Here is a 25,106-nt window from a genome sequence, read left to right as displayed (position 1 = left end):
AAATGATAACAAAATTGAGTAAGTCAGCAGTTGTAACATACTGTAACTTCTCAGTTTTGGTTGTTACTTGAAAGTGACCATCTTCGGTTAGAAATACAACACTCGTACTATACAGTCCTTTAGATGACAATGTAATTCTTCACTGTGCTGTATACTTTATTCTTCAAACTTGAAAATGTATTTTTGCGCACAAGCAACAGTATGATAGCATATATTTGTTTTCTTTCTGGGAAAAAAGTGCCAGTACTTACATAAAGAATGCATGTATTTTAGAGGAACCACAGAGTAAATCAAGCAGGTGGATGAAGAAGTTGCAGATACTTTGTACCAGCATGTACCCTCTTTAAAAAAACAAAAAAAAACCCTCTGGTTACAGCTAAATACAAATTGGGAAAATTGTTAAAGAACTATCTTACTGTCCTTAGAATGACAAGGCATTGAAGAATCGTTCTTTCACCCTTCTTTCCTTTTTTTTGTGATTTTTGTGGCTGATCATATTTAAGGTCTAGATTTAAACTACAATACTTTCAATAAGCATTTTAAAATTTGATGATTATAATGAGCCTTTGGTCAGCAGCACATATTCAGCTGCTCTGCAAATCATTGCCTTTAAATATATCATATCACATGACACAATGTCTATTTCCCCACAAAAATTGTTTGAAGCATAAATTTTGAAAAAATAAACTCAGTTTGGGCCGGGAAGCAGAACTGAACATGAATGGCAAAATTAGTTAAATAGGATATGTATAAGTTACATTTTAATGACAACTTACTTATGAAAATCTTTAGAGGGATGGTGTAGCAAAGTGACTAGAGGTGGGTGGCACCTTTGTAGGCTAACAGATTTATTGAGGCATGAGGTTTTCAGAAGTGGGCTCGGTCCTCAAAAGCTTAAGCCTCAAAAAATTGGTTAGTTTATAAGTTGCCCATCCACCTCTTGTCAATTTACTAATGGAAAGTTTAAAAAAAAAAAAAAAAGGCAGATATGAATTTAGTGATGAAGGGTTCAGCATTAACTTTTGTTCAGCATTTGCAGAAAATGACTGCAAAGCACAGTTTATGTGAAAGCAAGCTTGTTTTACTCTTTATCCTAGGACAAGCAGGATAGTAGTCCTCACATGTGGGTGACATCAGATGGAGCCCGACACGGAAAACTCCTGTCAAAGTTTCTAGAACTTTGACTAGGCACTCAGAGCATGCCCAGCATGCCACCACCTATGTGTCCACGCAGGGTCCCTCTTCAGTCTCTCCTTTTCCACGGAACTATCGCCTCGCAGATGCAGAGCTTGTGCTTTTTTCTTCGGAAAGCTATTTTCGAGTTCATCTCTCATTCTTTTTCCCACACCTGGCCCTAGTTATGAGGCGTCACGGTAAGCACAACATTCTTTGCTGTCGATTACAGACTGTGCCATCTCCCGGTAGCCGCTGGTCATTGACCACTCGGTGATTGCTTTTTTCCAAGGCATCTCCTGGCTTCCACTGCTGCTCCCAGTGCCCCCAGACCATGTCCATCACAGACCCCCTCGAGGTCTGCATTCTGTGCCTGGGCTCCCTCACAAAATGTACGCAGCTGCTCTTTTTGTGCTCAGTTGACCCCCAAAGGCCTCAGCATGCCTGGACAAAATGGACAAGCTTTTGGGGGCCAGGAAGTCCAAACCCTTGACATCGGTGTCAGGGATGTCAACTCCTCAAGGTAAAGAGGAACTTGGAGGTACTGGCTCCATCTTGTCCTCCCCATTGCTGATTTCCCAGCTGGAAGTAGATGCTGGGGATTGGCCCCTGTCTATCTCTTCCCTTTCTGTCTTGATCGTTGCCATTGTCCTCGGCACCGGGGAAAGATCGGGCCAAGCATCGGGAGAAATCAAGGAAGCACCATCCCCTATCACCTTCCTCCAATAGCTCCAAGCTCGGAAAGGCGCCGGCATCATCCGTAACGCTACTGAAACAGTCCCGTGCTGACGAGGCGGTCCCAACCGATATCTGTGCTGGGCACTGATTCGCCTTGGGGCTCCGAGGGGAACCAGGTTATGCCTCTTCCTCCTCAAGCTTTATTGTCATTGAAGGTATTCGAGGAGGAGTTGGCACGCAGAGTACAGGTGACGGTGGGACGAGCCCTGCAGGACTTCAAGCTGCTGGCCCCCTCGTGGCTTCAGCCACCACCGGAGCATGCACCGTCCATACTGGAGCCATTGCTGGAGCGCTTGGATCTGCTGCTCAGTGCACTGCTGTCACAACCTGAGCCGTGCCTCGGGACCCCTTGCTGCCGTGGGCAGCACTGGTGAGGCCGCAATTGGAGAGCATCCCCATTGCAGATTCCTCCAATGGGAAAGGGCCTCCAGCTCCGGTGATATGTCCCCCTCCCCCCAAATGGTTCTGCGGCCGCCAAGCTTTGAGTTAATGCGTCCTTTGCCGTCAGTGCCCCCGGAGTCCATGGTGCCTTCGGTGCCTGCGTTCTTCATGCTCCCCCACCGGTGTCACCAGGGAGCAAGGCTGATGCCCCTTACGATCCGTGGGAAGATGAGCCTTCCGTCTCTTCTTCTGAGGAACTTCTTTCTGGACCTTCTCCTCCAGAGGAGAGATGCCGCTCCCCTCTAGAGGACCTGACATTTGCAGGCTTTGTACAAGCAATGGCGGAGTCTGTCCCCTTCCAGCTCCTGAGGAAATAACAAAGTGATGGATGCCACAAGAAAGTCTTTTTCAATTTTTAATCACTGAGATGTAAAATATCATGTACGTCTCCGTGATTAAAAATTGAAAAAGACTTTCTTGTGGCATCCATCACTTTGCTATTTCCTCACGGCTTTACTGGATCGCCTACCCTGCTGTTTTTTGGGTCCATCTCTTCCAGCTCCTGACTGTGGAAGACTCCAGGCCCAAGATGCTGGAGATCCTTCAGTTCGTGGACGCTCCTAAGGAGGTTGTTGCAGTCCTGTTCCATGATATCTTCAAGGACTTGATTGTCTGGCTCTGGGAGCATCTGATCTCGGTTCCTCTGGTAAACAGTAAGACCGACGTGTGTACCTTGTGCAATCATCTACTGGATTTGACTGGTACCATCTCCCCCACCAATCTGTGGTGGTGGAGTCAAGCCCTTAAGAAAGCAAAGAGGTCTCACACCCATGCCTCAGCTCCACCAGGCCATGAACACAAGGCCGCAAGGTCTTCCAGGGATCTATGTTGGCGGCCCGCATTGCCTGCTACCAATTGTATATGAGCCAATATTCCAGAAACCTCTGGAAGATGTTCAGGAATTGGTAGACTGCCTCCCTCAACAACTCCAGGAAGACTTCCTGAAGGTTGTGCAGCAGAGGTTGGAATGCTACAAACAAAGTTAAGTCTGCATATGAGGTCTTTGAGACAGCGGCAAGGGTAGCCGCAGTGGGCATTGGGGCTCGTCGTATGGCTTTGCTTAGGGCCTCCAATCTCCAACCCAAATTGCAAAACCATATTGCTGACGTGCCTTGAATTGGAGAGAATCGCTTCGGCGACAAAATCAAGGAGGCAGTAGCACAACTCAAAGATCATCATGAGTCCCTGCAACATCTCTTGGCTAGCACTCTGTACCACAGTCCTTGGGCAAAAAATCCTCGAGGCAGGGTCCTCAGCAACTTTTTTACCAGCTGAGGAAGTACTACCATCCTGCAGGTAGAGCATGAACTCAACAGGCCAGACCGAGGTCCTGTCCAGGGCAACAGTGTGTCCCCAGAACTCAGCCGGCGCTGCAGCAGACCTCCGCTATGGGCTTTTGATTGGCCGCGAGGGAGTCCAAGCCAGTTACCAATGCAGCTGATGACGGATCTTCCAGTCTGAGATTGGCTCATGTCCTTTGCGGACTGTAGATAGCTGTCACCTTGGACCGGTGGGTCCTCTCCATCATCCGCTGGGGGTACAAGTTAAATTTCCAAGAGGTCCCACCTGACTCTCCCCCGTACCCTTCTTGCGGGGCCTCAGCAGATCAAGAAATGCAACTCAAGGAGCTCTCCACCCTCACAATGACTAAGGCGGTCAAACCCGTTCCTTCCATTCTGTGGGGAAGCGGCTTCTACTCCAGCTATTTCCTTATTCCAAAGAGGGACAGGAGAACTTCGTCCGATTTTGGACTTACAAGAGGGGTGGGCAGTGGATTGCCTCAGGGATCTGTCTGGGACCCGTGCTTTTCAATATATTTATAAATGATCTGGAAAGGAATACGACGAGTGAAGTAATCAAATTTTCAGAATATTCAAAATTATTCAGAGTAGTTAAATCACAAGCGGATAATGATAAATTGGAGAAGGACCTTGTGAGGCTTGAAAATTGGGCATAATTTAATGTGGATATATATATATATATAAATAACCCATGCTATAGTTATATGATGTTAGGTTCCATATTAGGAGCTACCACCGAGGAAAGAGATCTAGGCATCATAGTGGATAATACATTGAAATCGTCAGCTCAGTGTGCTGCGGCAGACAAAAAAGCAAACAGAATGTAAGGAATTATTAGGAAGGGAATTTTGAATAAAAAGGATAATTTCATAATGCCTCTATCGCTCCATGGTGAGACCGCACATTGAATACTGTGTACATTTCTGGTCGCCACATCTCAAAAAAGATATAGTTGCGAAGGAAACGGTACAGAGAAGGGTGACCAAAATGATAAAGGGGATGGAACAGCTTCCCTATGAGGAAAGACTAAAGAGGTTAGGATTGTTCAGCTTGGAGAAGAGATAGCTGAGGGGGGATATGATAGAAGTGTTTAAAATCATGAGAGGTCTAGAACTGGTAAATGTGAATCAGTTATTTATTCTTTCAGATAATAGAAGGACTAGGGAGCACTCCATGAAGTTAGCATGTAGCACATTTAAAACTAATCGGAGAAAGTTCTATTTCACTCAATGCACAATTAAACTCTGGAATTTGTTTCCAGGCATGTGGTTAGTGCAGTTAGTGTAGCTGGGTTTAAAAAAGGATTGGATAAGTCCATTACCTGCAATTAATCAAGTTGACTTAGAAAATAGCCACTGCAATTACTAGCATTAGTTTTTGGGTACTTGCCAGGTACTTATTGCCTGGATTGGCCACTATTGGAAATAGGATGCTGGGCTTGATGGACCCTTGGTCTGACCCAGTATGGCATGTTCTTATGTTCTTAATAAATTCCTTGTGCGGGAAAAGTTCAAGATGGTTTCGCTGGGTGCCCTTATTTCTCTCCTGCATTGGGGAGATTGGCTTTGCTCCCTTGATTTACGAGATGCCTATGCTCACATAGGGATTGCCCGCACCCACCAGAGGTACCTCTGATTTGTGGTGGGCGACAGCATTTTCAGTACAGGATGCTGCCCTTCTGTCTGGCTTCGGCACTCTGCGTCTTCATAAAGTGCCTTGCGACAGTAGCTGCGTATCTGAGGAGGCGGAGAGTACAGGTTTTTCCCTACCTGGATGACTGGCTGTTCAAGGGTGCCTCCAGGTAGGGAGCGCTGCCATCCTTGCAAGCCACCATTTCCTGATCAATTGCCCCAGTTCCAGCTGGTCCTGTACCTGCACCTGAACTTTATAAGTGTCAGGTTCGATATGACTCAGGCTCAGGCGTTTTTGCCCGGGGATTGGGCAGTCAGCTTTGCGTCTTTGATAGGAGTGATCTCGTGGAGTTGCTAAATCTCTGCACACAGCATTTTACGTTTGCAAGGACACATGGCCACGACTGTCCATGTCATTCCCTTTGCTCGCTTTCACATGCACAGGGCACAGTGGACCCTAATGTCTCAGTGGCACCAGGCCACTCAGGATCTGCGGGTGCGCATTTGAGTCATTCCACCACTTCAGACTCCCTGTCATGGTGGATGGCTCTTCCTAACCTAAAGGTAGGGGATCCTGTTCCAAGCTTCCCCCACTCAAGTTGTTCTCACTACTGATGCCTCCCACCTGGGTTGGGGGACATGTGGGAGATATTCACCCCTAGTGTCACTGGTTCGCTCAAGAGGAGGGGTACCAGACCAACTTCCTGGAGTTACGGGTGATCTGGATTGCCCTTTGGATGTTTTGGGGTCTACTGGCCAGCAAGGTTGTGCTTGACCAGACCGACAATCATGTAACCATGTGGTACCTCAACAAGCCAGAAGGAACGGGATCATTCCTACTTTGTCAGGAGGCAGTCCAGATCTGGTCATGGGTTCTGTCCCAGAACATGCTTCTCCAAGTCAGATACTTGCTGGGATAGGCGAATGCACTGGTGGACGATGTAAGTCGTTCCGGCTGCACGAGTGGTCCCTGAAGCAGGAGGTAGCGAACCAGATCTTCCATCTTTGGGGAACTCGGAACGTGGACCTCTTTGCCACCCCTTATAACAAGAAAGTAGGTCAGATCTGCTCCTTAGCTGGGGGGGGGGGGGAATGGCAGGATGGCATCAGACACTTCTGCCTGCCACTGGGGTAATGGCTTCTTGTATGCCTATCCTCTGCTTCCCCTGGTGTCCAAGATGCTCCTAAAGTTCCAGCAGGACCGGTGGATCATAATTCTCATCGTGCCTTATTGGCCCTGGTAGATCTGGTTCCCACTCCTGCAGGATATTTCCCTGACCTGGAAAGTTATTTTCTTGGTAGCAGTCATCTCGGTGCGCAGAGTCAGCGAACTTCTGGCACTGGTGTTGTATCCACCCTACATGAAGTTCTTCCACGATCCGGTGGTTCTTCGTGCACACCCTAAGTTCCTACCGAAGGTGGTGACTGACTTCCATCTTAATCAGTCTATCATCTTACCAACCTTCTTTCCAAAGCTTCATTCACACTGGGGCAGCGAATTCTGCACAGCCTAGATTACAAATGGGCCCTAGCCTTTGTCTGTGGCCTGCTGTTCTTTCCAAATAAATCTACACAACTCTTCATTTGTTTCGACAAAAATAGATTGGGAGTTGCTGTATCCAAGCAAACCTTGACCAACTAGCTTGTAGACTGCATCTCTTTCTGCTATGCGCAGGCAGGTCTACAGCTGGGAGGCTATGTCATGGCTCACTCCATTTGGGCCATGGCAGCTTTGGTGGCCCACTTGTGTGTGGTCCCTGTGGATGAAATTTGCAGAGCTGTGACATGGAGTTTCCTCGACACCTTTGCTTCACACTGCTGCTTGGTCAGAGAAGGTTGACGTGACAGCCATTTCAGTCAGTTGGTCCTGCAGAACCTTTTCAGTAATTAAACCCAATTCTTCCAACCTTATGCCCCTTGTTGGGGTTCAGGCTGACTCCCGCTGTTGCCACCACCACTAATTTGTTGTGCCTGTTGGCACCTAGTTAAGTGCTCTGTGTCCCTTGTGCATACGGGAGCAGCCTGTATCTAGGTATTCACCCACATGGGAGGACTACTATCCTGTTTGTCCTGGGAGAAAGCAGAGTTGCTTACCTGTAACAAATGTTTTTCCTAGGACAGCAGGAGGTTTAGTCCTCAGGACACCTGCCCCACCACTCTGTGGAGTTGGGTTTCTCCTGCATTTGTTGTTTTATTTTTTCCTAAATTCTATGTTACGAGACTGAAGAGGGAACCCACGTGGACACATGGATGATGGCATGCTGAGCATGCTCAGTGTGCCTGGTCAAAGTTGTAGAAACTTTGACAGAAATTTTCTGTGCCGGGCTCCATCTGATGTCACCCACATGTGAGGACTAATATCCTGCTGTCCTAGGAGAACACCTGTTACAGGTAATCAACTCTGCTTTCTGTTTATGAAATATATATCCCCGTGAGAAATTTCTACTATTTGCTCATAACCTTGTGCATAATTTTTTTTTCTTCTCAGCCTGGGTTTGTGGTCTCATTTCTATCACTGTCATCAGTCTGCTGTCCTTGCTAGGTGTGATACTGATTCCCATCATTAATCAAGGATGCTTCAGATTCCTTCTCTCCTTCCTGGTTGCTTTAGCTGTTGGAACACTTAGTGGTGATGCCTTACTCCATCTACTTCCTCATGTAAGTATTGTGTTGGGTATGGTAAGCTATTAAAGCAATAGCTCATTTTTGCTGTACATGCAGAATTTATAGTTGGAAATTAACACAAATGTAGAATAACCTTTCTCTGATCATAAGTTGCCTCGATGGAGGAACACAGATGTCACATGACCTGGTGATATGCATTGTTGGAGAATCATCTAAAAATGTTGATCAATAATTGCAGATTTCTTACTAGTAATATCTAACTTCTCATTCAAATCAGCTACAGTGCCTAAGATTTGGAGGGTGGCCAACGTAACCCATTTTTAAAAAGGATTCCAGACTTTATCCTAGAAATGACAGACTGAGCTTGACATTGATGCCAGCAAAATAATAGAAGCTATTCTGAAGAACAAAGTTATTGGATAGACATAGACTAATGGAGCAGATCCAACATGGATTGAATCTGTTAGATTTTTTTTGATAGGGTTAATAAACATGTGGACTGAGGAGAGTCGTTTGATATAGCCTATTTCAGGGGTCAGGAACCTTTTTGGCTGAGAGAGCCATAAACGCCACATATTTTAAAATGTAATTCCATGAGAGCCATACAATATGTTTAAAACTAAATACAAGTAAATGTGTGCATTTTATGTAAGATCACACTTTTAAAGTACAATAAGTCTCTGAAAATATTACACCAGGCCATAAGACACCAGTACATCTCCTATTAGGAAAACGGACCAAGTCAGGCTGCTATAGAGTCCTACACAGAAACTACACGCCAGCAGAAAACCTCACCTGAATCACGTGCTGTCCCTCACCTAACATAGAATAAAGAGACCAAAACGCATAACAAGAAGCATGCAGAAAAAACTGAATTGGAAACTGCAACAAGCCAGAGTCTCTGTATGCAGTGTAACAAAGGAAAAAAGAAACATCACCCATCCTTATAAAACAAATCAAGAAATATAAAATCATCAGCAGTAAAACTGTACTAACAAAAAGAACATATTTCGAAACAGCTGATGAGTGGAATATCCAATAATTAAAAACTCATAAAACATTTCCAGATACCAACAAAATATTTCAAAATAGCAGACACAAAGACCCAGTAATGAAAAATAATAAGGATACAAAAATTTTTTTGCTCTGCTTACCTGGGAACATTTGATATCCAGGTGTCCTGAGATTGTTCTGAATTAGCAGGAGGTGGGGTGGTTTGCTTGGAACTTTCTCCTCTCTCAGTCACATACCAGCGCTCTCTCTCACACTGGCTCTCAATGACACACCTATACACACATGCTCTCAGTACTCACATATACACATGTTTTTTCTCTCTCACTTATATAGGCTCTTAATTACACATTTACACACATGCTGTCTATCTTTTTCCCGTCGATAGCAGGCTGAATTAGCCATGCTGTATGGGAACTGTCAATCAGGGCCCAGGAGGCGGAGCTTCCTAGCAGAGTAGATCCTTTTTTGATCCTCTGCGGCTGCGTGGGGGTTCCCGCGCAGCAGTAACGGTTCTCCTCAGTCTGTTTTTTTCCGCGCGCGGGAGCGCACGCGGAGCCCTTCTTCTCCTCAGAAGAGCGAAAAAAAAAAAAAATGTCAAAAAAGCAGTCGGGGTTTAAGCCTTGCCCCTGCGGCAAGATCATGTCCGTCACAGACGGGCATGATCGTTGTTATAGATGCCTCGGGCGCGAGCATCCGCAAGCCGACTGCGAACATTGCGAACGCATGTCCCCTAGGGCCCGGCGTCATCGAAACTACCGGTGGTTGGAGTTAGAGGAAAAGACTTCAACTACACAGTCGTCGCCGGCGCCTAAATCAAAATCGTCTCCGATGAAGAGAGCGTCATCCTGGGATCCGCAGTCCCCGAAGGTGAGAGACGCGAAAAGAAGGCCCAGGGAAATCGAGGACCAGGGACCTGGCCCTTCGAAACCAAGGGACGTAGGGAAGCAAGAACCATTTAAATTAACTGAACCCTGTTCCCAAAAACCTCGAGGTGAAAATCTGGTAAGAGCCTGGTTACTATCCAAGGCCGCGGGTCCGAGGTCGTCATCGGCGCCGAAGAAGCCCCAAAAGGAGGGGGGGACTCCATCGGAGCATAAGAACCCGATGCCTACTACTGCCAAATCAGCGCCGAAGAAACAACCGGCGCCGAAGACACACAGGGCGCCAGGGACGTATCCGGAGCCAGACACTTGCAAGGCGCCAGATCGCCCGGAGCCGAAACAGCGCAGACCGGAGCCGAAACACTCGGCGCCGAAGCGCACGGAGCCGGCACAGTCACCGAAGCATCCGGAGCGGGAATGGGCGCGGGAGCGTCCGGAGCAGGGATCGGCGCCGAAGCCCCGGGACCGAGGAACGGCGCCGAAAACCCCGGAGCGGGGGTCTATTGAGAAACACCGGAATTTGAAACCGGCGCCGAAGAGCACGGAGCCGACTCCGGCGCCGAAACATAAATTTCAAGGAAACTCGGGCTCGAGTAGAGTGAAACTAACGCACAGTCCGCAATCAGCTAAATCTGTGGACACTAAAAAGCGTAAGCTAGACAGTTCTAGAGACAGTGAGGCACCGGCGGTGAGCCAGAAGGCCACTCCAGACCCTCAACCCAGTGCAGCCCCAAACCCTCTTCAGGGGTTAGGAGCGCCCAACTCAGAGTCACGAGAATCTCGGGAAGCGAGGAAGCACCACAGACCACCTTCAGACCAGGGGTCGAGGGATAGCATATCCTCATCTTCGAGGAAGAGACACCATCATCGGTCAACGTCATCGCCCCCCTCAAAAAGACATCATGGTGAAGATAGGAAACAACACGGGGCACGGCGACAGAGGAGATCTTCCTCCTCTTCATCGTCTCATTACAGAAGTATTTCTTCTCGTTCGGCCTACTCCTCGCACAAGGTCTCAGTCCCCTAACACTGTGCACTCGGGAATTTCCAGAAGTCACAGTGAATCTAATTGGAGTGACCATTCGGATCGGGTTAAGGATACCACGCCTCTTCCATCAAGGTCACCTACGGGAGAGCCACGACAGTCAATGCCACGGCACACTTCCAAGGCATTCTGGGACTTTACACAATCTCTTGCAGGCTTCTTCGAATCCCTGCAATCGACGTATACCCTTCCGCCGGAATCGACAGGTCCAGGGGAACCGACACAATCCCCGCCACAAACCCCAGGGGATATGCCGACCTCAGAAGTTCACTCTCCACTGGGGTATCACAACTCTCCAGACCAACATGTGGACTCTATATCTCAGCATTCCTCACCGGATTCATCTACGGGTTACCCCTCGGACCCACCGGAACAACCAGCGGAACCATACTCCCCGCCAGAGGATCTGACGTATCCTAAATTTGTAGACAAGATGGGTAATATCTTGAAGTTAGATATTCAAAAATTGCCAGAGCCAAGGGCGGAAACATTTGGATTATTAAAAATTTTCGATACCCCTGGGGAGCCGTCCGCTCTACCACCACATTCAGTGTTGCATAGTGTTCTTCAGAAATCGTGGGATACTCCCTATACGTTATCAGCAGTATCGAGGAAGACTGACTTAAAGTTTAAGCTACAGAAACCTTCCATGTATTCGATTCCACAATTACCACAAGAGTCTATAGTGGTAGAGTCAGCGCTACAAAAGTATAAGAAAACCAAAACACATACTTCGGCTCCACCAGGCAAAGACAACAAATGTCTGGACTATTTTGCAAAAAGAATTTATCAGAACGCAATGCTTACATCTCGAATTAATCATCACCATTTCTATATGGTTCAATATTTATACGAATGTCTACAAGCCACCAAGGGCATGTTTACGGCAGGGGGAAACAGCATTCCATCCCCGATTTCAGATATGGAGGAATGCACGCGTCATATGCTGAGAGCGGTGTATGAGGGATTTGAGAATTCCTCAAGAGCTTCAGCTATGGCAATTTCGGCCAGACGACTGGCGTGGCTCAAAGCTAGTGCCATCAGGGAAGATCTGCATGAAAAATTGGCAAACTTGCCTTGCTCAGGCGATAATCTTTTCGGTGACCGTTTACACGAGACCCTGAGCAAGCTTAAGGACCAAGCGCTGGCAGTCCAATCGCTAGCAGCTCCAGCGTCTACGAAACGTTTTTTTCCATCACGTAGACAACCGTACACCAGACGACCGTACAGATCGTACCAGAACTATAGACAACAGTCCTTTGCTCCTTACCAGAGGCAAACTCCTATCAATCCTCCTCAGCAACAGCAGAGGAGAGGAAAGCCAAGAACCCAACGACAACCACAGCAACAACAGCAGACAGCACTCCCAGCTAAGACTGCGCAGTCTTTTTGACTCCATTGCCACCGCTACCACCATCTCTACCGCAACACCCTCCGGGCAGGATAACTGCGTGTTACGATGCTTGGAAAACCATCACAACAGATCAGTGGGTTCTAGACATCATTCGAGAGGGATATCAGCTACACTTCCTATCCAAACCGATAGTGCCTCACTTTCCCCTGAAAGGGGGGAAGCCTGGTCAACCCCAACTGGCTCAAGAATTGACCACACTAATCCATCAAGGGGCAATTCACCCGATTCCCCGGGCAGAAACGGGCCGGGGGTTCTATTCCCCATATTTCCTCATCCCAAAAAAATCGGGGGGCATTCGACCCATACTGGACCTCCGAGACCTCAACAAACACCTAGTCCGGGAGAAGTTCAAAATGGTTTCTCTAAAATCCATCCTTCCCTTGCTACAACGCAAGGATTGGATGTGCTCAATAGATCTGAAGGATGCATATACCCATATTCCAATCCACCGATCTTGTTGGCAATACCTTTGTTTCCAGTATCACAACCAGCATTACCAATACAGGGTCCTGCCCTTCGGTCTGTCAGCAGCACCCAGAGTATTCACCAAATGCATGGTCGTAGTGGTGGCTCATCTTCGCTTACGGGGACTGACGATATTCCCTTACCTGGACGACTGGTTGGTAGTAGCGTCGGATCCAGGGCTGTTGAAATCGCATCTCAACATAGCGCTAACCTGTCTACGGCGATTGGGATTAATAGTCAATTACCCAAAGTCCAAATTACAGCCCGCACAAATTCTGCAATTCATAGGGGCACGTCTAGACACGTGTCAAACCAGAGCTTTCCTCCCGGAGGACAGAAGACTAGTAATCTGTTCACTACTGGTAGCACTACAGGGCATGCAGTCTGCTACGGCCAGGACAGTGCTTCGCCTTCTAGGACACCTAGCAGCCGCGAACTTCACAGTCCCCAATACCAGACTCCACATGAGACGACTTCAGTGGGGTCTGAAACGTCAGTGGACACAACACACTCAACCATTACACAAAAGAGTGTGTATAACCAACCAAATGAGACAGGACATCACTTGGTGGCTCCGGTTCCCAACAATGAGCAAGGGAGCTCCATTCAGTCCGCTACCGCACAATGCAGTCCTTACCACAGACGCTTCCCGGAAGGGCTGGGGGGTGCATCTGGATCATTTGGAAACGCAAGGCCTATGGTCGCACAACGAGCAGCAATTACAAATAAATCTTTTGGAGCTCAGAGCGATTCGAAATGCCCTGCTCACCTTTCAGGACTACCTTCAAGGTCGGAGGGTCATGATATACACGGACAACCAGGTAGCCATGTTCTATATAAACAAACAAGGCGGGTCCGGTTCATGGTCCCTCTGCAAAGAGAGACTACAGATTTTCGCCCACGCTCACCGGCACTCCATTCACCTACAGGCCTCTTACCTGCCGGGAATTGCCAACACGAGAGCGGACAGACTGAGTCGGGTATTCCATCCGCACGAGTGGCGGATAAATCCCGAAGTTCTGCAGGAAGTCTTCAACAGTTGGGGTACCCCAACAATAGACCTGTTTGCCACGGAACTCAACACTCAACTGCCTCAATTCTGTTCCATCAGACCCAGTCAGCACAGGTTGTCTCAGGATGCCTTCCTGATTCTGTGGCGCCCAACTCTTCTTTACTCGTTTCCACCGATTCCATTAATCACGAAAACGCTACAAAAATGTATCTCAGACCGCAGTCAGCTCATTCTCATAGCGCCTGCGTGGCCGCGACAACCATGGTACAGTTATCTTCCACGGCTATCGATGGAAGAGCCGATCCGCTTCCAAGACCGTCCGGATCTTCTCCTTCAGGACGACGGCCTTCTCATTCACCCGCTCCTCCCTTCACTCCACCTGACTGCATGGAGATTGAACGGGCATTATTGACTGAACAAGGTGTGTCCCAAACGGTACAGACCATTCTCCTCGAATCTAGGAAGCCATCCACCAGGAAAAGTTACTCCTTCAAATGGAAACGTTATTCCACCTGGTGTGGGGCAAATAACCTTTCACCCATGGACTGTGCTCCGACAGCCTTGTTAGATTACCTACATTCTCTCTACGAATCGGGGTTGGCCACCTCCTCGATTCGAGTCCATCTTAGTGCGATTGCAGCCTATCATCGGCCGCTTGATAATCACTCAGTGGCAACACATCCGCTGCTCTCTAGATTCTTCAAAAGTCTCCTGCATTTACGCCCACCAGTGTCTAAACCTCCAATTCCGTGGAACCTCAATGTGCTTTTGGAACAACTCATGCTATTTCCATTTGAGCCCATGGAATCTGCACATATAAAATACCTCACGTGGAAGACTGTGTTTCTGGTGGCGATTACCTCTGCCCGAAGAGTCAGTGAACTTCAGGCCCTGGTCCATTACGAACCGTATCTACAGTTTCACCACGATAAAGTTGTGCTACGCACTCATCCTTCCTTCCTTCCGAAGGTAGTGTCTTCTTTCCATCTCAATCAAACCATTGACTTACCAATTTTCTTTCCCAAACCTCATTCAAATGATAGAGAACGCTTATTGCACACCCTAGATTGCAAAAGGGCGTTGGCATATTATAAGAGAAGAACACATTCCCTCAATAGATCTTCACAACTGTTTCTATCCTTCAACCCAAACGCTCCTGGAGTACCAGTAGCGAAGCGTACCATCTCTAGCTGGATAGCACAATGCATCAAATATTGCTATTCTGCTAAAGGAACAGAGCTTTCCTCAAGGCCTAACGCCCATCAAGTAAGAGCTATGGCTGCATCATTAGCTCACCTACAGAACGTTCAACCAGTGGATATTTGTAAAGCAGCCACGTGGGCTTCGCTGCATACCTTCACCTCCCACTATTGCATAGATAAACAATCGGCGGGAGATGCTACACTGGGACAATCAGTTCTGCATACTTTTTCTGGATAGTAGTCACGACTGCCACGCTTAATAAGGGCAATATTCCAGGAATACGGGAGCTTTGGACTCCCATACAGCATGGCTAATTCAGCCTGCTATCGACGGGAAAAAGCAAGTTTGCTTACCGTAAACGGTGTTTCCGTAGATAGCAGGATGAATTAGCCATGCTGACCCGCCCGCCTCCCTGTCAGTCGTGGTTTTTTCCCGCTACGCTCAAGCTTAATTACAGACTGAGGAGAACCGTTACTGCTGCGCGGGAACCCCTACGCAGCCGCAGAGGATCAAAAAAGGATCTACTCTGCTAGGAAGCTCCGCCTCCTGGGCCCTGATTGACAGTTCCCATACAGCATGGCTAATTCATCCTGCTATCTACGGAAACACCGTTTACGGTAAGCAAACTTGCTTTTCACGCTTACACACACACACACACACACACACACACAGGCTTTCAATCACATAAATACATGCTGTCTTTTTCTCTCACACACAGACTCTCATTCACATGCTTACAAACATGTCCTCTCTTTCTCTCATTTACACACAGGCTCTCAATCACATACTCACATGCTCCCTCACCTAAATCAGCTCTCAATCACACACAGACACACATGATCTCTCTCTTACTTATACACACAGGCTCTTAATCATACAGATACATGATTTCTCTCACACACAAAGGATCTCAATCGTACACACATACTCTTTCACACAAACAGGTTTTCAATCACAAACTTACACATACAAGTTCCCAATCGTAAACTTACATTCATGCTCTCTCTCTCACAGGCAGGCTCTCAATCACAGACATACTCTCTTTCACATATACAGGCTCTCAATCATTCACATACATGCAATCTCTCACTCACACACACAGGATCTCAAACACACATGCTTGCTCGCTCATTCACTCTCTCTCTCCCCCCACCCCCACCCTGGGCACTCGCGGCAGCAGCAGCCTCCTCCCACGCTACAACCTCCTTCATTTTCAGCCCTCGTGGAGGCGGAGTCCCATCGGCCACGGTTGAAGCTCTTCATTTTCCATCCGAGCCGCGCTGCAGTCTTCTTTTCGTCGCGCACGCACCCGATGCTCTGCACTTCCTCTTCCGGGCCCCGCGCGCGGGGGGGGGGGGGGGGGGGCGCGGGAAGAAGAGAGCACGCCGGTGCTGCTGACTTCAGCTGTCCTGCCGTGTTCCGCCCAGGCTGACAGCATTTTAAGCCCGGGTGGAGGAGGACCGGGGAGCAGCTGGGTCAGCGGGGGCCTGGAAAGTGTGGCGACACTTATCTGCGAGCCAGATGCAGCCCTCAAAAGAGCCATATCTGGCTCGCGAGCCATGGGTTCCCGACCCCTGGCCTATTTGATTTTCAAGAAGCTTTTGGCCATGTCCCTTATGAGATTCTGCAGAAAACAAAAAAATCATGGGATAGGAGGAAATGCCCTATAATGGATTTGTAAAAAAGCAAGTTTGCTTACTGTAAATGGTGTTTTCCATAAATACAGCAAATTAGCCATGCTGTTTGGATGCGACATCCTCTGGCAGCGCGCGGCTCGGAACCTTCTCATAATAGCAGAACTTCACTCTTTGCCCATCTGTGGATTTCCCGTGCGATTACCTCAGTCGTCAGTCTTCAGTTAGTATTAAAGATTCTAGACTATGTCCGGTCAAAATATCTAGAGACTGTCAGGGAGGTGGGTGGGTCTGCATGGCTAATTCACTCTTATCTACAGAAAACACTGTTTACGGTAAGCAAACTTGCTTTTTTTCTGTCTATAAGCGAGTGAATTAGCCATGCTGTTTGGGGAGCCCCAAGTGAGGGTTTGCTGCCTTCCAGGAGGAAGGTTCAGAAGTCCCTTCTGTAAGACTGCAGTCTGTTAATCCGGTACTCATGTTACTTGTTCTATGCAACTCTGTCATCTTAGTGGCAGGCTCTACTTTTCTCCTACTGTAGTTAAGCTTGCTCTTCCTACTGCACTGTCTGACTCAGAAAACTTGTCTAGACAATAATGAAGGTGTGAATTGAGGACCATGTTGCAGCACTACAGATGTCCGCTGTAGGCTCAGTCTTTAGATGTGCCAGAGAAGCTGTGTTCGTCCTTATCTGGTGTGCTTTTATTGTCCCAGCAAGAGGCATACAAGTCATGGTGAGGCAGCAGTGACTGATACAATTCATCTACTAATTTGCTAAAGTCCTTCTGGATACTGCAACTCCCACTTTGTTGCGGTTATAGGAAATTAATAACTGCTGGGATTTCCTGTGACCGTGTTCTTTCCTTGTAATATGCAAGGACCCATTTTCAATTTAGTGTATGTAGAATCTTATTCCTTTCATTTTTATGAGGTTTTAGGAAGTACTTTAATAGGGAAATTGATTCAGATGAAAGGCCGATATCACCTTTGGCAACAATTTTGGATGTGGACGTAGTAACACCTTGTCATGGAGAATTGTAGATATGAGAGAAATGGATCAGGGCCTGTAGCACACTCGTCTTGCTGATGTGATTGCTACCAGGAATAGGACCTTCCATGTAAGGAACTTCAGCCCCGTTGTCGCTAGGTCAGCACCATTTTAATGTCCCATGGAATTGGGGGTGTTCTGTACCCAGTGGATGCACGTGCAGGAAGCCCTTCATGAAACGAGGCACTAACGGATGCGTGGAAATGGATTGCCCATTTACTTGATGGTGGTAAGCACTCTCACTGAGGTTTGTAGACCTGCCTGGGACAGATGCTAAAGGTAGTTGAGTAGGAGTTTTGGAGAGTACTCGAATAGGTCGAATGCAAATGACACCAACGGACATTACCGGGATCATGTGAAGGAGTAATTGCGGCGAGTGGATGGTTTCCTTGAGGACAGGAGAACCTCTTGAATCAGACTTGGAAGGTACAATGGTTCTAATACTTGGCTCTCAATCTTCAAGCTGTGAGGTGAAGTGATGAGATGGTGTAGCAGGGTTCCTTCCTCTTGGGTTAGGAGGCTCACTTGGTATCCCAGGGGCTTGGGCAGGTGCACTGACAGTTGTGCAAGATATGCATATCACAGCTGCCTCTGCTATGCTGGAGCTATGAGGATCATCTCTACCTGGTCCTGGATGCACTTCTGCACTGTTAATATTAAAAATAGAATTGGTGGAAACGCGTATAGTAGACCGGTTGACCGCAAGAGGAGGCATGCATCTTGTGATTCTCTATTCAGGCCGGGAAGTAGAGAGCAAAATCTTTCCAATTTCGTATTGTAGTGAGTTGCAAAGAGATCATTGTATGCATTTTTAAACATAGGAGAAGAGGAGGGAATGCTGAAGCGCAGGAAAGTTTAAGAAATACGTTTTTTTAAAATTGTTTTTAGTCTTAGTATTGTGATAATGTTTTTATGTATATTATTTTGTAATCTGCACTGAACAAAATGGATTATGCAGAATAAAAGATTTGATAACTAAATGTAAGGTTCGCCCCATTCAGCGAATATGCTATCAGCTGTGGATTGGTCCAGAGCCCACTTGTGTGGATGAAACACTCTGCTAAGTTTGTCTGCTTGTGCGTTTGCTATTCCTGGTAGGTATGTAGCTTGTAACGAGATGGCCCATTCGGTTGCCCATTCCCATATCGGAGTCTCTTTCATGCATAGGCTCAGTGAACCTGATCCGCCTTGTTTGTTTATGTAAAACATGGCCACTTGGTTGGCTGTGTACACCATGACTGCTTTCCCTGCCAGGATGTGTTCAAATACTACTAAGGCATTGTGAATTGCTCTGAGCTACAGGAGGTTGATCTGGTATGAGGCTTCTATGGTTGATCACGTCCCCCAGCCTGTGGTGGAGGCATCCGTGGTGAGAATTAGCTGGTGAGAGGGAGGTCGCAGAGGTGCTCCCTCTGTTACAACGTTTGTATTCAACCACCAAGTTATGTCTCTCTTCACTGAAGCCGTGACTAAACTTTTGGTGGAGAGAGGCTGAGACACTTGAATCTACTGCCTTTTTAAACCCCACTGTAGCCTTTTCATATGTAGCTGGGTCACGGTTGCCATATGGGTAGCTGCTTCCACATGGCCTAACAGATTGCGTACTGTTCTGGTTTTGTTTCTCAGGTGTAATGCTGAAGTTGCAGGTGTTTCACTCTGTCCTTGGGTAGGAATGCTTTTTTTCAAATGGAGTCTATACTTGCTCCTATAAACTGTAAGATCTGTGTTGATTACAAGAAGTCTGTGTTCCAATTGATGAGGAAACCTAGGTCTTTTTTGCATTGTATGGTGATGCAAAGGTCCCTGTGAAGATCTGGTGGATTGGACGAAACAATTATCCTGTTGTCCAGATACTGGAAGATTCGCAACTCCTTATGGTGAAGATGCGCCATAGCCACTACCAAACACTTTGTGAAGACTCTCGGGGCAGAGGAGAGTCCAAAGAGAAGTACCTTGTATTGGTAATGTGCATTGTCTTTTTGGAAACATAGGTAGTGCCAGCATGAGCATTGGATTGGAATATGAGCAGAAAAGGACAACTAAAATTAAACAGGAAAGATTAAACAAGTTAGGGCTCTTCAGACTGGAGACAAAGATGGCTGAGAGGAGATATCGAGATCTATAAGAATCATGAGTGGGGTGGAATGGAAAAATAGGGAACTGTTATTTACCCTTTCAAATAGTTCCAGGATTAGGGGATGTTCATTAAGTTAATAGATAATATATTCATAACAAATTGGAGAAAGTATGGTTTTTTTTTTTTACTCAGCACCCAAATGGGAATTTGTTTCCAGAGGATGTAGTGAAAGCAATTTACATTGCTGGCTTTAAAAAGGGCTTAAACAAGTTCTGAAGGACAAGTCCATAAACATTATTAGCCTGTAGACTTGGGAACGCCAGTGCTTATGCCTAGTTCTGAGAGAGAACTATCCTGCCAAGTACTCGTGACCTGAATTGACTGCTGTTGGGGACAGGTTGCAGGGCTTGATGGACCTTTGATTTGACCCAGTATGGCATTCCTTATATTCTTATTTATTTATGAGAGGCTCTTGGTGTACCTTTCATTATCAGGATATGCTGGAGCTGTCCTCCGTCTTGCAATCCAGAGCAGTCAAAATTGTTCCACCACAGGGGAGAGGGCAGGGATTTTAATCAAAGTATTTCCTGATTCCCTCCAGAAAGTCTTAAGGATGCCATACAATCCTGGACCTAAAAGCCTTGAGCAAATTTCTTATGAGAGAAATTTTCAAGATTTACCTCGGCACCTTAATTCACTTTTTCTTTTTCAAAAGATGATTTACTATGCTGTCTGAATCTCAGGGATACATTTATTTAGCATTTTTTATATACCGAGGTATAGCAGAGTTGCCTTCACTCCGGTTTACATACAGAAACAACATGTTACATTGAACGATGTATGAAGTTTACAATTTAAAATTAACGATAAATAAAGACATAACAAGAATGAATAACAAGATAACACAGGATAGAACCCTGAATAGATGAACTTAGAACTCATAAAGCATTGAAGGGCATCTGTATCATTGAAACAGGGAGATTGAAAAATAGCAGAATAAATAAAAGTATTTTAAAGTCATTGAGTGCTATCTTTAAAAGATTGGCTGAGTAACCGGGATTTTAGGTCTTTTTTGAAGGATTTTAAGTTTTCTTGATTGGTGAGGGAATGAGGTAACGAATTCCAGAGCTTTGGGCCGATGATGGAAAAGGCTCTGTTTCTGGTGGAGGATAATTTAGCCTGTGGAAGTGAGGGAATCACTAGATTAATTTTGCTTTTTTTTTTTTTTAATTTTTTTTTTTTTAGAGATCCCTGTCACAGAAAGTATGTGAGGTTTGTAATAGGGAAGCACCACTTCCAGTTTCACTGTTTGGCCTTGCATTAACAGTGAGTATTTACCAAATATCTAGCAGTGGCAGCTGCACTTCTTCACAGACTAAAAATTCACATTTCCCTGACTGGCTGGTTAATCTCTGTCAGATGCAAAATAATGCATGTGCAAAACCATCTGGCGTTTCGAGCTGCTAGGGTTCAATTTAAATTACCCTGAAATCCCATTTGAGCCATTCACCTCAATTGGAATTTGTCAGAGTTCTGCTAGACATGACTCTGGCAAAACCCTTTCTCCCACAGTAATTATTACCTTCAGTGAAGGGAGCAATGAGGTGTTAGCTTGAAACATGTTAATGTTGGGCCTCTTGACCTCATCAGTTCATGTCACACTTGTGGCATGTCTCCTAGGATTCCAGTGTGTGGAAGGTGCTCAGGGACTTCTGTCCTGCTGGCTAGTTAATTTGAATTTGGCCTAAGATGTTCCATTCCAAATTCTTCCTCATCAGGTTACCCTAACTACATATGCCTCTAACGTGGGATGGGGAGCTCATATAGAAAGACTCCACACTCAGGGTCCCTAGTTTGTTTGAGAAAAACATTGCCAGTTAGATTTCCTTGAACTCCAGGTAATACTGAATACTTTAAAAGTTTTCAGAGATCATTTGGCTTAACAAAATTGTCCTAATTCAGACAGACCATATTTTACCTTAACATGCAGAAAGGAATGGACCAGTGGCAGATGACCACGCCCCCGGGGGAAGATCCCTAGAGGGACCACCGGCTAGGCTTAGAGTATGGAGACAGACACACACTAGTTCTTTTATTAAACAGGTCTTGAAACCACCAGAGGTGACAGTAGTGAGCTGAAGTGCCCGGTAGGGCTGACGTCCCTCAGATACTGTAACAGCGATCCCTGGAAGGCTGAGCTGTTGAGAAACTGTAGGTAATGAGTAGGCAGGGTATGCAGAGTTCATGAACAGAACTAGATGACAACACTCACATATTGGTCTCAGGGAGCTCAGGAGCTGGAAAGGATAGGCCCTCGAGGAGCGAGTACCAGGTTCCAGGGAAAGCTCTGAGAGAGCGATGGTAACTCACAATGATGTAGATATGATGAACTTCCAGGCAGAAGAGAATCAGCAGATAGGAACAAGGGCCCTCGAGGAGCGAGTACCGGTTCCTGTCTGTAACCTGAAAGGCAAAGAGAGAGAGCGAGACCCCCGAGGAGTGGGTACCTCTGGTAAGTCTGAGGAGGCAGAGTAGCTTAGGCAGGGAACCCAATCTGAACCTTAGCCGTGTCCTTGCTAACTCCACTAGTAGCGATATCATTGACCTTTAAATATCGGAAGTGGATGATGTCATCTCAGGGGGACGCCCCTGAGGTTCGCACCCTTGCTGGTACTTCACTTGGAGTGCGCGCACGCGCGCCCTATGCTTCAAGCAACATGGCGGATCTGCAGCGTCGAGATGGCAGGGAGACGCCACGGCAGCCAGCCGTCCTTCAGACCTGGAGGGAGTCGCCACAGAGGTAAAGAGGGCGGAGTGAAGATGTTGGGCAGCGATGGTCGCAACAATATGGGTCTTGGTTTTTGCCTAAAATGTTGCTGGATTTCCACCTTAACCAGTCAGTCTTATTCCAGTATTTTCCCATTCACAATCTGGACTGCAAAAGAGTCATAGCTGCCTATGTGAAGAGGACCAAAGCCCCTAGAAAGTCCACTCAACTTTTTATTTCTTTTGACTCAAATAGACCTCGGATTGCTGTAGTCAAACACAGGCTGATTGAATCTCCTGGTTTACCCATGTGGACCTAATTATAGAAGAAAATGCCAAGGCTCATAATATGAGAGCTATTGCAGTCTCAGTTGGCCCATCTGAGATCAGCCTCCATGGAGATTTACAATGCTGCACTGTGGCGTTCAGTCATTTGTTTAAATACTGACAATAGTCAACAGTAGATTTGGTCAATATATCATGTAAGGTCTCCTTGAAGGATCGAGTCTAACTTCCTTCTGAGCCCTCCCCCTTCCTGGGCCCATTTTTTTTTTTTAAGTTCAGGTTGGCCTAAAAAATACAATAAAACATAAAGTACAAATGGGAATGCTGCAAATAAAAATATGCGGTTTGCACATAGGTATATTTTTTTCTATTTCTCATTATTTGTTTATTGGCAACCTGTAGCAAGGGATTCCCACTTGTGTGTACTGCAATCCTGCTTTTCGTTAGAGAAACAGACTTATTTTCCTATAACAGGTGTTCTCTGAGGACAGCAGGATACTAATCCACATGCCTCCCCTGGGAGTTGATTTCTATTTAAAGCTTTTTATTGGACTAAAAGGAGCCCTGCACAATGACAGTGATGTGGGTCATCATGCCTATGCTCAGTAATTATATGAGTAAAGCTCTGGGAAACTTCTAGAGAACAGATCTGTTCTGGCCTTTGTTGATTGACATTAAACACTTTTGTGGATTGATATCCAGTTGTCCTATGAGAATACATTAGGCGTGCAGCTTTACTTTGTATCTTCACAAATCCTAGCATACATGAAAGAAGACAGAATAAATATGTAAAATACATCTGACCTTGTTGATTTAGACTGTTCTTTCGGTAAGATAAGAAAACCTATTTGGATTCTAGTGATGGTTTTACAAGTATTCTTTTCATCTTGGGTTCAAATAAATGACTAGGATATTCTTACTTCACTGGAAATGCTATAAATATGGATCTGTGTAGTTCTGTAAAAGTGTGTATATACCGTATTTTTCGCTCCATAAGACGCACCTGACCATAAGACGCACCTAGGATTCAGAGGGGGAAAATTTAAAAAAAAAAAAAATTATGCTAAACCGGCTCTGCGTCTGGGCGTCTTATGGAGCAAATTAGGGGAGTGCATAGCTTTTTTTTTTCTCCCCATTTTGTTTTCGGGTCTGGGGAGGGCCGTTTCGGTCCACTCCCCAGATCAGAAAACTTTTCTTTCTCTGGGAACCCCCAAACCCCCCCCCCCCATCCCAACCCTTTAAATTAACAACCTCCACCCCCCTGACCCCCCAAGACCTGCCGAATTAATTTCCTGCAACCCCCCACCCTCCTGACCCCCCAAGACCTGCCGAATTAATTTCCTGCAACCCCCCACCCCCCTGACCCCCCCCCAAGACCTGCCAAACGTCCCTGGTGGTACAGCGGGGGTCCAGGAGCGGTCCGGGAACGATCTCCTGGGCGTGAGCCGTCGGCTGCCAGTAAACAAAATGGCGCCGACGGCCCTATGCCCTCACTATGTCACTGAGACCGACCAATAGCAGCGGTCGGTCTCAGTGACATAGTGAGGGCATAGGGCCGTCGGCGCCATTTTGTTTACTGGCAGCCGACGGCCCACACCCAGGAGATCATTCCCGGACCCCCGCTGGACCACCGGGGACGTTTGGCAGGTCTTGGGGGGGTCAGGAGGGTGGGGGGTTGCAGGAAATTAATTTGTCAGGTCTTTGGGGGGGGGGTCAGGAGGATGGGGGGGTTGTAGGAAATTAAGTCGGCAGGTCTTGGGGGAGTCGGGGGGGGGGGTTTGTTAGATTTTTGTTTGGTTTTTTTTTTATATTCGCTCCATAAGACGCACATACATTTTCCCCCCACCTTTGGGGGAAAAAAAGTGCGTCTTATGGAGCGAAAAATATGGTAATCAGGGAAAAGGGTAGGAGCTAACATCATTTAATACAACATGGAACTAATAAATAACATGGCAGAGCATCTTTGCAGCCAAGAGTGACTTGACTTTACCATCTAATTAGAAAATGTGTTATTGTGATAGAGATTTGGTAGTTAGAGGACCTTACATCACTTTATACATAGATGTACTAACATTTTAGCTTAGTTTATTAATTTGATTAATCACCTTTCTAGTATAGAGATTCAAAGTGATGTACAATAAAAAAAAATCAATAATCATAAAACAAAAATGTTACTAATACAAAATTAATTTAAGCATCAACCTAAAAGCATAAATAAGTACAGTAAAAAATAAAAAGCAAAATCAGACTGACCATTAAAAGATGAAGAAAAGAACCTGCTTTCGGAATTTAAAATAGTCTTTCTTTATACAGACAGTAAGAGGAAGGGTATTCTACAAAAGAGAAGCAGAAT

The 25,106-nt window shown here is 46.4% G+C and overlaps 1 protein-coding gene across 7 annotated transcripts in view; it reads left to right on the top strand.

Moving 5' to 3' along the window:
• SLC39A10 (solute carrier family 39 member 10) overlaps positions 1-25,106 on the top strand; it is a 314,976-nt gene that overhangs the window by 70,845 nt on the left and 219,025 nt on the right. For all 7 annotated transcript variants that reach the window (XM_029606079.1, XM_029606076.1, XM_029606077.1 and 4 more), the window contains exon 4: positions 7,773-7,942. In XM_029606079.1, the coding sequence (XP_029461939.1) occupies positions 7,773-7,942 (170 nt within the window). The remainder of the gene's footprint in view (positions 1-7,772; positions 7,943-25,106) is intronic.

The sequence above is a fragment of the Rhinatrema bivittatum genome, chromosome 6 (assembly GCF_901001135.1).
Source record: "Rhinatrema bivittatum chromosome 6, aRhiBiv1.1, whole genome shotgun sequence".
NCBI classification, from domain to species: Eukaryota; Metazoa; Chordata; class Amphibia; order Gymnophiona; family Rhinatrematidae; genus Rhinatrema; species Rhinatrema bivittatum.
The sequence above is the reverse complement of the archived record's forward strand: the minus strand, read 5'-3'. Positions and strand labels throughout refer to the sequence as shown.